The 13,585-nt window shown below is 49.9% G+C and overlaps 1 protein-coding gene across 2 annotated transcripts; it reads left to right on the forward strand.

The window, feature by feature from the left end:
• The first annotated feature begins 340 nt into the window (after positions 1-340).
• On the forward strand, positions 341-13,324 carry LOC125518654 (LRR receptor kinase BAK1). Of its 2 annotated transcripts, XM_048683472.1 has the most exons (11): positions 341-613; positions 8,328-8,460; positions 8,537-8,608; positions 9,050-9,193; positions 10,329-10,400; positions 10,502-10,573; positions 10,688-10,800; positions 11,370-11,504; positions 11,583-11,924; positions 12,090-12,484; positions 12,707-13,324. In XM_048683472.1, exons 1-11 carry the CDS (start codon positions 538-540, stop codon positions 13,019-13,021), a joined length of 1,869 nt encoding a protein of 622 aa, XP_048539429.1. In that variant the 5' UTR covers positions 341-537; the 3' UTR covers positions 13,022-13,324. The 2 variants fall into 2 exon arrangements, with proteins under 2 accessions (XP_048539429.1, XP_048539430.1); XM_048683473.1 differs by lacking the exon at positions 9,050-9,193.
• Positions 13,325-13,585: the final 261 nt, after the last annotated feature.

Genomic DNA, 13,585 nt, shown 5'->3' on the forward strand with positions numbered 1-13,585 from the left:
GGAGTTGAATAGGTATGATTTTTTATTATGTATCTAATTGTTCTGTAAGACATTATATCATATACATTATTATTGCTCGTTTGCTAATTTTTTTCTAGTGTGATAGGGCCCTACTTTTTTTGTTTCGCACAAGGTCCTGGATTTTAACGGCCCGGCCCTGTTAGAGAACAATGATTTCTTTAGCCCACCAGGATTCAAGTCAACGATGAAGCGCCTATAATGATTTCGTAAATTTCAAGAGTCTTTTGAAGATGCTCATAAAAATAGAGTGTGTGTGAGCATTTATAGGGGTGAGTGTACGCGCATGTATATGAAAGCTTGTGCATGTTAAAAAAAAAACTAAAAAAAAGTCGCCGAAAAGAGCAGAGCAGAGGAGAGGGGTTCGGTTCGGGGCTTCGGGCAGAGGAGATCGAAGCGGACGGGAGGAGGGCAAAAAGCTGCGCCCCGAATCTTCGCCTCTGTCGCAAAAAGGCTTGGCCTCTGTGGGGAGTGAAATGCGCGGCGGCGGCTGCTGCTGTGGGATCTAGGGCGGCGGCAATGGGGGCGCCGCCGTGGGCGATCTGGGCGCTGCTGCTGCTTCACCAGGCCGCGCGCGTGCTTGCAAACACGGAAGGTCTGCTTTGCTTTGCTGGTTTGCTTCCGTTGGAGGTTCTCGAGGCTGGGGTTTTGCGAGGCGTTTTCATGCCCATTTCTGGCTCTCTTGGTCGAGCAAATTTAAATCTGCTGCTTCAATCCAGGGCACACAATCAATTTGGGGCGATTTTGACCGGAAATCGGAGCGGATCATCATTGCTCGTTTGCTGTGGTTTTGACATGATTTTATATTTATACTGCGTCACAAAACCCGACAATGCTTGGGGCTGGGATCTCTGCTTTGCGTTTTGCTTCAGAGGGCTACTAATAATATGCTTGCGTTAGTTTGCTTTGCGTATGTTGCCCCATGCCCATGAATATGATCGCTTATGTGCCCATCTATCTGCCTTGCCAACGTTAGTCCAGTCGTGGTCGTGGTTGTTAGGGTTGATTAGGACGTTTCTACGATGTGGTTTTCTTGTTAGTTTTTTTTTTGTTTTTGTTTTTGGAAGCGTCTTCTTGTTAGATTTAAACTCGTGGTTTGCTTACTTGTGCCCGTGTTGATACACTTCCAGTTGGTTTGCTTACTCCTGTGAATTGTTCGTCGCCTGCGGTTTGCTTGAGCCTGATTGGTGTACTCTGGGGTTGATTAGTGTTAAACCTCATGTATTTGTATGTATACCGTAGAGAGTCAGAGCGTGCGTGTGTGCAGTTTTCAGAGTCAGCACACACGATCACCTCCTCACGGCATGGCCCGGCCACGATCACCATCGTGGGCTCGCGCCCTCTGCCCCTGTATAAATGTAACCCTGCTGATCAATGCAAAGCGTGTTCGATCTCTTCTCCCTCAAACATGGTATCAGATGCAGAGGAAAACAACCCCTTCGCGCCTGCCCAACCCCCTTCCGCTGCCATGGACACCAACCCTCTCGCCTCCCCCAACTCCTTCGACGATGATGCTCCTCCGCCGGCTGGCGTCATTCACGCCGCCGCCCTGGCTAGCGCTCCGCCCGCGCCACCGGCTGATCCCGCACCCGTGCTGGCCCCCGGCGCGTTTCCCTCCTCCGTGCTCCAGACGATCGACATCCGTCACCACGTCCCCATCACCCTGGATCTGCATGCCGGCAACTACGCGCAATGGCGTCGCTTCTTCTTCACCATCGTCGGCATGTTTGGCGTCCGCGATCACCTCGTCGCCCCCGCTGCTCCGCGTCGCCGTGACCCCGAGTGGGTTATGGTTGACCACTGCATCGTCCACTGGCTGTACGCCACGATCTCGCTGGAGCTGCTCGATGCAGTCATGCAGCCCGACGACACCGCCGACATCCTCTGGGGCGCCATCGAGGAGATCTTCCACGCCAACCAACTCTCCTGCGCCGTGTACATCGACGCGGAGTACCACGCTGTGGTCTAGGGCGACCTGACGGTCATGCAGTACTTCGCTCGCCTGAAGACCTTCACCGACCAGCTTCGCGACCTCGGGCAACCGGTCGGCGACACGCAACAGCTCTTCCACATGCTGCGCGGCCTCGGCCGTCAGTACCACTGTGCGATCCCGCACCTCACCGCGCGCAGTCCGCTGCCCACCCTTCTTCAGGCGCGCTCTTTTCTCCTCCTGGAGGAACACCGCGCGGAATAGTCTGCTCGTCTTCAGTCCGCGCCCACGCGCTCATCGCGGCTCGGCCTTCGGCTCCCCCTGTCGCTCCGCCCGCTACTACTGATGGTATCGCGGGGCGTGGGCGCGGACGCAACCGTCGTCGCGGCCGCGGCTCCGGGGGGGGGGGGGCGCCCCCTTCTCCGTCGCCAGCACCACCCCCGCCGCGCTCGGTTGCCCTGCCAGGTCAGGCCCCCGGCTCCAACTCTTGGACTGGCATGGTGCAGACCTGGCCCATGCCGTGGCGTGCGCCTGGTGCCGGTGTCCTCGGTCCGCGACCCGGCGTCCCGCAGCAGCAGGCGCTCTTCACCTACGGGGCCCCTGGTGCGAGCTCCAGCACGGCGCCACGGATGGCACCACCGCCCTACGGGTACGGTGCCTACTCCTCGATCCTTCCCGGCTTCACCTACGGCTCGCCTGGCGCCAGCTCCAGCACGGCGCCGGTGCCACCCCAGCCGTGGGACATGGGTGGGCTGCAGGCGGCGCTTCTGGCCGCGCACACGTTGCTGCCGCCGCCCTCGAGCACCTCGGACTGGTACATGGACTTCGGCGCGTCCTCGCACATGACATCAAACCCTGGTACTCTCCATTCCCTCTGTCCTACCTTCCCTCCCCGTGACATTATCGTTGGCAACGGCGGCCGCATGCCCATCACACACACCGGGCGCGGCTCGCTCATTGCCAACAACTCATCTCTCGAACTTCACAATGTTCTTCTTTCCCCTTCCATCATCACTAGTCTTCTCTCCGTTCGTCAACTTACTCGCGACAACCCTGTCTCTGTTGAATTTGACGCTTTTGGGTTTTCTGTCAAGGATATCCGCACCCGCCTGGTGATCCTTCGGTGTGATTCGACGGGCGATCTGTACCCTGTGTGCCCCACCCCCGCCGTTCCCCGTGCCAGCTACTTCGCCGGCGCGGCGTCCACGGAATTGTGGCACAACAGGCTCAGGCACCCTGGCGAGGAGGCGCTTCGCCGTGCCCTGCATCACCTCCCGTTCAGCTGTGCGCCCTCCGCTTCACACTCCTGCACCGCCTGCCGGCTCGGCAAACATACGCGCTTCCCGTTCTCCACCAGCACGACGCCTAGCTATTTTCCTTTTCAGTTACTTCATCTAGATGTTTGGACCTCTCCCATTGTTAGCATTTCTGGCTTTGAGTACTATCTAGTTGTAATTGATAGCTGCACTCATTATGTTTGGACCTTCCCTCTTCGCCACAAATCCGAAGTTATTTGCATGCTCTCTGCATTTTATGCTTATGTCCAAACTCAATTCGAGCGCTCCATCCTCGCCTTCCAGACAGACAATGGACGCGAGTTTGACAACCTCGCGGTCCGCTCGCTCCTCTCCAAGAACGGCACAGTTCTACGCCTCACCTGCCCTTACACCAGTCAACAAAATGGCAAGGCGGAGCGCGCTCTCCGCACTCTGAACGAGAGCGTCCGCGCCCTCCTTTTCCATGCCTCCCTCCCGCCGCGCTTTTGGGCTGAAGCTCTCGCCACTGCAACGCTTCTCCTCAATTACAAACCCTGCGCCGCCAGCTCGCCGCGCACGCCGCATGAACTCCTCGGCACGCCGCCGGATTACTCCATTTTGCGGGTGTTCGGCTGCTTGTGCTACCCCAACACGACCTCTACCTCGCGCCACAAGCTCGATCGGCGCTCGGTCGCCTGCGTTTTCCTCGGGTACCCGCCCGATCACCGCGGCTACCGCTGCTACGACCCCACCACCCAACGCGTGCTCACCTCTCGCCACGTTCGCTTTGACGAGCTCACCTTCCCGTTCGCCACACCGCGCCTCCCACCCCCTCCGGCCACTCCGCCTCCACGTCTCGTTCCTGCACCCTCCGGCCACTCCGCCTCCACGTCTCGTTCCTGCACCCGTCGCCGCGCCCACGACTGCGCCTGCGCCTGATCCCAACCGCCCCGATCACGTGCCCGTCGTCAGTTCAACCAGCGCCGCTGGATCTTCATCCAACGCGCCAGGTTCACCCCCTTCGCGCGCGCCCACCCCAGCTTCAAACGGCACCGCTGGATCGTCATCCAACGCACCACATTCACGCGCGCCCCTTACCCACCCCTCTCATTCAAACGAGGCCGCTGGATCTTCATCCGACGCCCCTCATTCAAACACCGCGTCCCCGCGCTCTTCCGCCAGCCCGCCTGGCTCCCCTCCCTCGCCTCCTCCTGCGCCACCGCACTGCATGACCATGCGCGCCCGCGCCGGCGTCTTCCGCCCCAATCCCAAGTACGCCGCTGATTATGTCTGTGTGGCCGCCACCGCTCCCACCGCCACCGTCTCTCCGGTTCCTCGCTCAGTCCGCGGTGCTCTTCGCGATACCAACTGGCTCGCCGCCATGCGTGACGAGTTCACTGCTCTCACCAGCAACCGCACTTGGGAGCTCGTGGCCCGGCCACCGCGCGCCAACGTCATCACGGGCAAATGGATCTTCCGCCACAAAACTCGGTCTGACGGCACGCTCGAGCGCTACAAAGCACGGTGGGTTGTCCGCGGTTTCAACCAGCGCGCCGGCGTCGACTACAGAGAAACCTTCTCTCCGGTCGTCAAGCCCGCCACCATCCGCACCGTGCTCACCCTCGCCGCCTCGCGCAACTGGCCTGTTCATCAACTCGATGTGAAGAAGGCCTTCCTCCATGGCCACTTGGAGGAAGAGGTGTACTGCTTACAGCCCGCCGGCTTCGTCGACGCCGACAAGCCCGACCACGTCTGCCGCCTGTCCAAGTCTCTCTACGGCTTGAAACAAGCGCCGCGCGCGTGGTTTCTTCGCTTCGTCGGCTTCCTCGCCACTCTCGGCTTCACGGCGACGCGCTCGGACACCTCGTTGTTCACGCTCACCCGCGGCGCGGATGCCGCGTACCTTCTGCTCTACGTGGATGACATCATCCTCACGGCGTCCTCCCCCGCGCTCCTTCGTCGCATCGTCGCCGGACTCACCACTGAGTTCGCCATGAAAGATCTCGGCGACCTCCACTACTTCCTGGGCATCCACGTTACGCGCTCGGCCGCCGGCTTCTTCCTCTCTCAAGAGCAGTACGCCGAAGACGTCCTTGAGCGGGCTGACATGGACAATTGCAAGCCTGCTCCGACGCCCGTCGACACCAAGGCCAAGCTCCCTTCCGCCACGGGACCGTGCGTCGACGACCCCACCGCCTACCGCGGTCTCGCTGGTGCGCTGCAGTACCTGACGGTGACACGCCCCGAGCTTGCCTACGCCGTGCAGCAGATCTGTCTGCACATGCACGATCTGCGCGAGTGTCACCTCGCTCTGATCAAGCGTGCACTCCGGTACGTGCGCGGCACGGCCTCGCTTGGTCTCCATTTCCGCGCGTCCTCGACTTTGGATCTCCGGGTTTACACCGACGCAGATTGGGCCGGGTGCCCCGACACACGTCGATCAATCTCCGGCTACTGCGTCTTCCTCGGTGATGCACTTGTCTCCTGGTCGTCCAAACGCCAGGCCACCGTCTCGCGCTCCAACGCGGAGGCAGAGTACCGTGGCGTGGCCAACGCTGTGGCAGAATGCGTCTGGCTACGGCAACTCCTCGGCGAGCTTCGCTGCGCGGTCACCACTGCTACACTGGTCTACTGCGACAACATCTCCGCCGTGTACCTCTCCAGCAACCCCATCCATCACCGACGAACCAAGCATGTGGAGCTGGACATTCATTTCGTCCACGAGCGCGTCGCGAACGGTGACTTCCGCGTGCTCCATGTCCCTACGCGCCAGCAATTCGCGGACGTGATGACGAAAGGGCTGCCCACTGATGTCTTTCACGATTTCCGGTCCAGTCTCTGCGTCTCTCCTCGCGACGTCACGACTGCAGGGGGGTGTTAAACCTCATGTATTTGTACATATACCGTAGAGAGTCAGAGCGTGCGTGTGTGCAGTTTTTAGAGTCAGCACACACGATCACCTCCTCACGGCATGGCCCGGCCACAATCACCATCGTGGGCTCGCGCCCTCTGCCCCCTGTATAAATGTAACCCTGCTGATCAATGCAAAGCGTGTTCGATCTCTTCTCCCTCAAACAATTAGGATATCCCACTGTGCACTTTCGTTGTTGCCTCAGGGTGCTTTTACGTTCCCAGTTCGAAATGATGTTGCTCTTCTGGGTTTCAATCGGTCAAAGTTGATGGTCATTGGGCAATTCTCTTGTACCAAATTCTGTTTTTTCACCTAACCAGTTGTGTTGTTGAACGTTTTGATACTGTATGTGGCTCTTTCTATAAGCTAGATGGCGTCTTTCAAGTCACAAGTCTGAACCGAAAGGCTAAATCACCTGAAGCCTGATGGTGATTGCTTGTTCGACATTGCACTAGAAACCTCAACATCCACAAAGTTGGCACTGCAGCTTTAGTTACTTATGCTATCTGTTGATACTTATGTGTCTCTCATGCGCTGTTTATTTGCTCTTTGGTATAAAACATATTATGCTATTTTTTTCCCACACAATATAACGTTACTAAATACCCCTGTTCAAGAATTCATCCGATTAACCAGTTAACTTGCCAATTAATCCCTACTCATAGGGTCACCGAGTAGCCGATAAACCAAAAAATCGTCCGATTAATTGATTAACTTGCCGATTAACTTGCCGATTAGCCGATTAATCCCCTACTCGCTAGCCAACCGAGCGGCTACCAGTTAACGATTTCCTCAACAATGCTAAATACCAAAGGTCAGTGTAATGAAAAATCTACAACACAGCAGACTTATGATGGTAGAGCTGTCAGATTCAAGATGAGCACGAAGGGAATGCAAGCTGGCCTTTTTGTTCTGTTTATTTGTGTATGATATAACCTGGTGATTGCCCCCCATGAAAAATCATATATTCAAGGGATAAGTATATTTTTTGTCCCTCAACTCTCTCGAAAGTATAGAAATGATCCCTCAATTCCAAAACCAGCAAACATTGGTCCCTTAATTTCTCAAACCGGATAACTTTAGTCCTTCATACCATTTCGGATGGTTTCATTGATGACATGGCATGGTTTTGACCCTGGTATTCCGAGTTGACTGCCACCTCATCATTTCTTTCTTTCTCCCCTGTCCTCATCTTTGTTCTGTTTTTCAATGCAATGGGCATTTTGTTGAATAATTGATATGCACAATCGTGGACTCCTGCCACCTGCATATTCTTCGGCCTCATGCTGTTGTCGCCGCCCTAGAGAAGGAAAAGAAGAGGTGGGAGGACCTGGATGGCCGGGTCGTGGAGCCGAGGTACGGCGAGGCCGGGGCGGAGAGTTGTGCTGCCGGTCCTGATGGCACGGCTAAAGGAGCGCCGTGGATGACCTGCATGCCTATTTGCTCTGCACTCAAAGTAGGCCATACAGTACGTCCTAGGCCACGGCTTGGACCACAGCTCCTCGGTCAGCTTGGGAAGTGAAGTAGTTGGGGCGGCTTCGAGCTCAGACTGTGGCGGCAACAGGCAGCAGCATGAAGCGGCGACACACATGGTGAGAAAGGCCGGGGTTGGCAGTGTTTGTGCTAGCCACACGCGCACAAGCAATACCAGTGCGCAGCAGGCATGACAAGTGGTAGCTCGATAGATGCAGCGCCCATCGGACAGCAGAGTGCATCTTGATCAGCAAACGCAGACCGAGCTACGGCGGCTATATGGCCAGCTAGGCATGCTCAAAGAGTGCTCGGCCAGGGTAGCAGCAGACCGGCGTTAGCGAGCATGGCCTTCAGTGCCACGCGAAAGGCAGCCTCCACTAAATCAACGAAGCCATCCAAATCAGTCAAAATCATGTCATCTCATCAACGAAACCACTCAAAGCGGTATGAGGGACTAAAGTTATCTGGTTTGAGAAGTTGAAGGACTAAGATTTGCTGGTTTTGAAGTTGTGGGACCATTTCTATACTTTCGAGAGAGTTGAGGGACGAAAAATATACTTAGCCCTATATTCAATCTACACAAGGAATATTAGGTGCTAATTGTGCTAATGCATGCTGTAACTGGGGTCATGTTGCTCCTCTTGGGATGACATGATTATCTCATTTTTTGTAGGATGTACTGATTATTTGTCAGTTAAATTTTATGTAAGAATTATTCATTTCTCACTATTATTTACAGGTGATGCATTGCATAGCCTAAGAACTAACTTAAATGATCCCAATAATGTGCTACAAAGTTGGGATCCAACTCTGGTCAATCCGTGCACTTGGTTTCACGTTACTTGCAACAACGACAACAGCGTTATCAGAGTGTAGGTCCACCTTTTTCTCTACTATGCAGATACACCTGTACTGTATTTCATACTGAAGTTTATGTGCATTTTTCAGTGATCTTGGAAATGCTGCATTATTTGGTACTTTGGTGCCACAGCTTGGTCAGCTAAAAAACTTGCAATACCTGTAAGCTATCCTCTTTTTGCCAAGTGCCTGCATACATGCCATACTTGCTGATACCTGCAAATGGTGGAAGAGTTTGTCAGCGTTCTGATCTTCCAACCCAGCCGAAAATATAACATATATGGATGCATTAAAACAGATATTCTATTTGAAATGTTCATTTCCTTCACCACATAGTGAATTGTTGTTGGAATGTAAGTAGGGTTAGAACATCACAATGTCTACTTACTGTACCACATTGTACTAGATAATGGGAAAAGAAATAGTAAAGTTGGACTATTGATCATGATGATAGTAACTTAGATTAGTGCATGCAAGGGTGTTACATATAAGGCTGGTGCCGTCAATCTAATTATTGTAATGCGCCAGTGATCACCTACTTTTGGGTCTTGGCCCATAATTATTTTTATACAACTTAGTACCAGTTTTAATTTTGTGCTGCAGGGAGCTCTACAGTAATAACATCAGTGGCACAATACCTAGCGAACTTGGAAACCTCACAAACTTGATCAGTTTGGATTTGTACTTAAACAACTTCACTGGTCCAATACCCGATTCGTTGGGGAACCTATTGAAGCTACGATTCCTGTATGATCCCTTCATTTGCCTCATTATAGATAACACGATGTTATAGTAGGGATATTTTTGCTGTCATGCTAGACTCACATACATAGTCATTTGCTTGGTATTTTAACCATGTTCGTGCCAAGATGGCTATTAGGATTTTGTGAGATCACTTGTTTAAATACATTTTAGCTGTTCAATATTTTAGGTAATCTGATCATTCTGAAAAATGCACACGTGCAGATTTTGTATGTATTGTAACACGAGGTACTTAGCTCTACTGGGCCAAAATGAGATGCTTTCTGATTTGCCTGGGTAGAGTTACAATTATGGCAGCATAAAACCTCGTGTTTAGAATTATCTAGTGTAGCCATGCAGTTTGATTCAACCATTTGAAGCAACAACTTACGTGTTGCCATTGCAAGTGTAAAACACCAACAACTAAAAGGCTGAAAAATGGGGAGAAATGTACTGTGTGTACCCCTTGTAGGATTTTTTTAATTTTTGATTTATATTTGCCTGATTTGGTCTTTGCTGTGAATTTGTGTGCACATTATATTTGTGCTCTTTGCTCTTTTCCAGGCAACGAGTAGTTTGCCACTTGGCATTCCTTTTATGTTTCTTATTAAGACAAAATATCCAGTGGAAACCAAGTTACTGTAGAAATCAGGGAAAACCATGTAAACACTATGTCTCAAACTTTATAAAAATCATGAAAAAGAATACAGTATGTTGGGGAGTTGATGTTCTATTAACGTGTAAGATTTCAAGTTCAAATCAAATTCATTTAGGAGGTATGAAAACAAATTACTTTCAGCATTCAATACTGACAAAACTACACCATCAATATTCATGTATATATATTTTTCTTACCTCCCATATAATATGAGTTTGAACTTCAAATTTTACATGTTAACAAAACATCACCTTTCTAACATAGCATTTTTTTAAATAATTTTTGAAAACTTCTTACATCTCAGCGGAGTTTTCATTTTATTTGGTTTCCACCGGATTCTTTCTCATTTCTTATGGCATCTATCTTGTTGTTAAGTTATTGAAATAGAAACTTTGGTCAAGACTCAACCACTGTGTTAATTTTCCCTATAGCACTCTCCAGGTGGTACTAATTTGTGCATTTTCATTTTATATATGAGCATAGGCGTCTTAACAACAACAGTCTTTCGGGCACAATTCCTAAATCTTTAACTGCTATTACTGCTCTCCAAGTTCTGTAAGTGTCTTCTTATGCTACATCCTTTTCTTCAGCATAACCTTTGGTATAAACTAGGAAGCGTCTAATTAACAAAAGCTGAATATTTCTAATAATTATAGGGATTTGTCAAATAATAAGCTGTCCGGAGAAGTTCCATCAACCGGTTCATTTTCATTATTCACCCCTATCAGGTAAAGCTAGCATGTTAGTTGATAAATTCAGTTTTCTTTGCCTTGACGCTGCTTCAATTCACACTTGTTTATTTTGCAGTTATGCCAACAATTCACATTTGTTTATCATTTCAGTTTTGGCAACAACCCTGCCTTATGCGGTCCTGGGACTTCAAAACCTTGCTCCGGCGCTCCTCCCTTCTCCCCACCTCCTCCATATAACCCTCCAACCCCTGAGCAATCACCAGGTGATTTATCATAATTACGGATTGGCTATTAAGTTCATGTATACCTTCCATTGCAATAAGACCGCTGCAATGTTCTTTCATTGATGTAACATCCCAGCTGGGATGAGACTATGAGAGTAGTCCAGAAACAAGTAAAATGTTCTAGAGGCTGGAGTCGATACTGCTGTTGATATTGAATGCATTTTTTGGACTTCCTTGTTTCCTACCTTTATGGTGGAGATTATCTGGTGCTTCATGTGCTACCAACGTACAGCATGATAAATCAGCATGAAAACTTCTGGTTTTTTAACAACGATACAAGATCTCATGGCACACCTCCACCCCCTATCAGTGGAAAAATGTTCAAGTAGCTGCTACTGTCACTGCCTGTGTGGCCTCCTAGTGCTGCTTCCACTACTGATTGCATCTCTGTTAGTTAATTCATGTCCATGGTGTGACCTGTTTTCTGGCTTGGTTCTCTTATTTGTTGTCATCCTATTCTGGAACATTGCTTGGCAACACATGATTTTATTTAGCCCACAGATACTTTTCAAGGTATGGAATTGATGGTTTTGTTCTCACTCGTTCAGGAAGTAGTTCCTCTAGTACTGGAGCAATTGCTGGTGGAGTGGCTGCTGGTGCTGCCTTGCTATTTGCTATTCCTGCAATTGGTTTTGCATACTGGCGCCGCAGGAAACCGCAAGAGCATTTCTTTGATGTACCTGGTAAGCATTCAGTAGCAGCCAGCATGAGGAAAATTACTTGTAAGATGACAGTAACCTGAAATTTCTTATGTGATACAGCTGAGGAGGATCCAGAGGTCCATCTTGGTCAGCTTAAAAGATTTTCACTTAGAGAATTACAAGTTGCTACGGATACCTTCAGCAATAAGAACATTCTTGGAAGAGGTGGATTTGGCAAGGTCTACAAAGGGAGACTAACAGATGGTACACTAGTAGCTGTCAAGAGACTGAAAGAGGAGAGGACACCTGGTGGGGAGCTACAATTTCAAACAGAAGTTGAGATGATTAGTATGGCTGTACACAGAAACTTATTGCGTCTTCGTGGATTCTGTATGACACCAACAGAAAGGTTGCTTGTGTATCCATACATGGTTAATGGAAGTGTTGCATCACGTCTAAGAGGTACTTTGCCCTGTTTCTCCACTTTTCTTTGTATATTTCAGATCGTTGTAAGTCTTAATATAATGTACTCTGTAAATAAATATAAGACGTTTTAGGTCACCATTTGTTTACAGAGGTAGGTGAATATAATTCTAAAGAATATATTTAACTGGCTTATATTTTTAGAACGAGGGCCAGCTGAACCGCCACTGGATTGGCAAACGAGAAGAAGAATTGCATTGGGTTCTGCCAGGGGCCTCTCCTATTTACATGATCACTGTGATCCAAAGATCATCCATCGTGATGTGAAAGCTGCAAATATTTTATTAGATGAAGACTTTGAAGCTGTAGTGGGGGATTTTGGTTTGGCCAAACTAATGGATTACAAGGATACCCATGTAACAACTGCTGTGCGTGGAACAATTGGGCATATTGCACCAGAATATCTTTCAACAGGAAAATCCTCAGAGAAAACTGATGTATTCGGTTATGGAATTATGCTTTTGGAGCTTATTACAGGACAGCGTGCCTTTGATCTTGCTCGCCTTGCCAATGACGACGATGTCATGCTACTTGACTGGGTAATTAACTAGTGAGATTTCCTTGGTTCAAATAGCTAGCCAGGTTCATAATGCTTAATGTACAAACTTGTTCTAAACAAAAAAAGGTGATTAACAGAGCTTTAGCAAGGCTTCTATTTGAGCTAAGTATGTGTAGAGGGGCAGTCCTAAAACATTCTTCCGTTTGGTTGTAGGGGAGCTGCCTTATTGTCATCCTTTTTTTTGTTGATTTTACTTGTGCAGGTGAAAGGATTGCTCAAGGAGAGAAGGTTGGAGATGTTGGTGGATCCAGACCTACAGACCAACTACATTGATGTTGAGGTGGAATCGCTGATCCAGGTTGCGCTCCTTTGCACACAGGGCTCCCCCACGGAGCGCCCGAAGATGTCGGAAGTGGTAAGGATGCTTGAAGGCGATGGTCTTGCGGAGAGATGGGATGAGTGGCAAAAGGTGGAAGTCTCACGGCAGGAGGTAGAGCTGGGTCCTCATCGAAACTCTGAGTGGATCGTCGATTCCACTGACAACCTCCACGCAGTTGAGCTATCAGGGCCAAGGTGATGGTGGCTGCTGCTAAATTAGGTCTCGTATGTTGTAGAAGAAAGAGCATGTGCATGAACCATCCTAGTGCGATCCCCCATTTGTTCATATCAGCCAATGGAAAAAATGTTGCGGCAGCCACAATATATTTTGATGTACTTGTAATGATGCCCTTGGAAGTTGGAACCGATATTCTCCTGCTGACCAAATGCTGCAGCAAGGAATGGATCTGACAAGTCATGGGTCAGGTGGTGATTGGTTGGATTTGTGTCTATTGTACTACTGACAAGTGATATCTAACTAGCGTGCAGTTACCTTGTCAAATGCGTGGATGGAAGAACTTACCAAGTCGTGTATTATTCTCCTATAAATGCCCCCTACCAGCCCCTCAGAAAACTTGTTTGTTCGTTTGGCTCCTTAGGGCATGAACTATGGTGGCATATAGATACATATATGCCCCATGAGAAAAAATAGGTCGAGGCAACTACATTGATTTTTTTTTTCTCTTCAACGGAAGCTACTACTAGTGGCTCTCATCAACGAATAGAAAATAAAGACTTTAGCACATATGCATCTCTATTCTTT

The sequence above is a fragment of the Triticum urartu genome, chromosome 7 (assembly GCF_003073215.2).
Source record: "Triticum urartu cultivar G1812 chromosome 7, Tu2.1, whole genome shotgun sequence".
Lineage (NCBI taxonomy): Eukaryota > Viridiplantae > Streptophyta > Magnoliopsida > Poales > Poaceae > Triticum > Triticum urartu.

Excerpts from the sequence above, each read along its gene's own strand:
- LOC125518654 (XM_048683472.1), top strand. The coding sequence starts at position 538 with ATGGGGGCGCCGCCGTGGGCGATCTGGGCGCTGCTGCTGCTTCACCAG. Across the intron at positions 8,609-9,049 it reads CTAAAAAACTTGCAATACCT|GGAGCTCTACAGTAATAACA; the intron begins GTAAGCTATCCT and ends TTTGTGCTGCAG. Across the intron at positions 10,401-10,501 it reads ATTACTGCTCTCCAAGTTCT|GGATTTGTCAAATAATAAGC; the intron begins GTAAGTGTCTTC and ends TAATAATTATAG.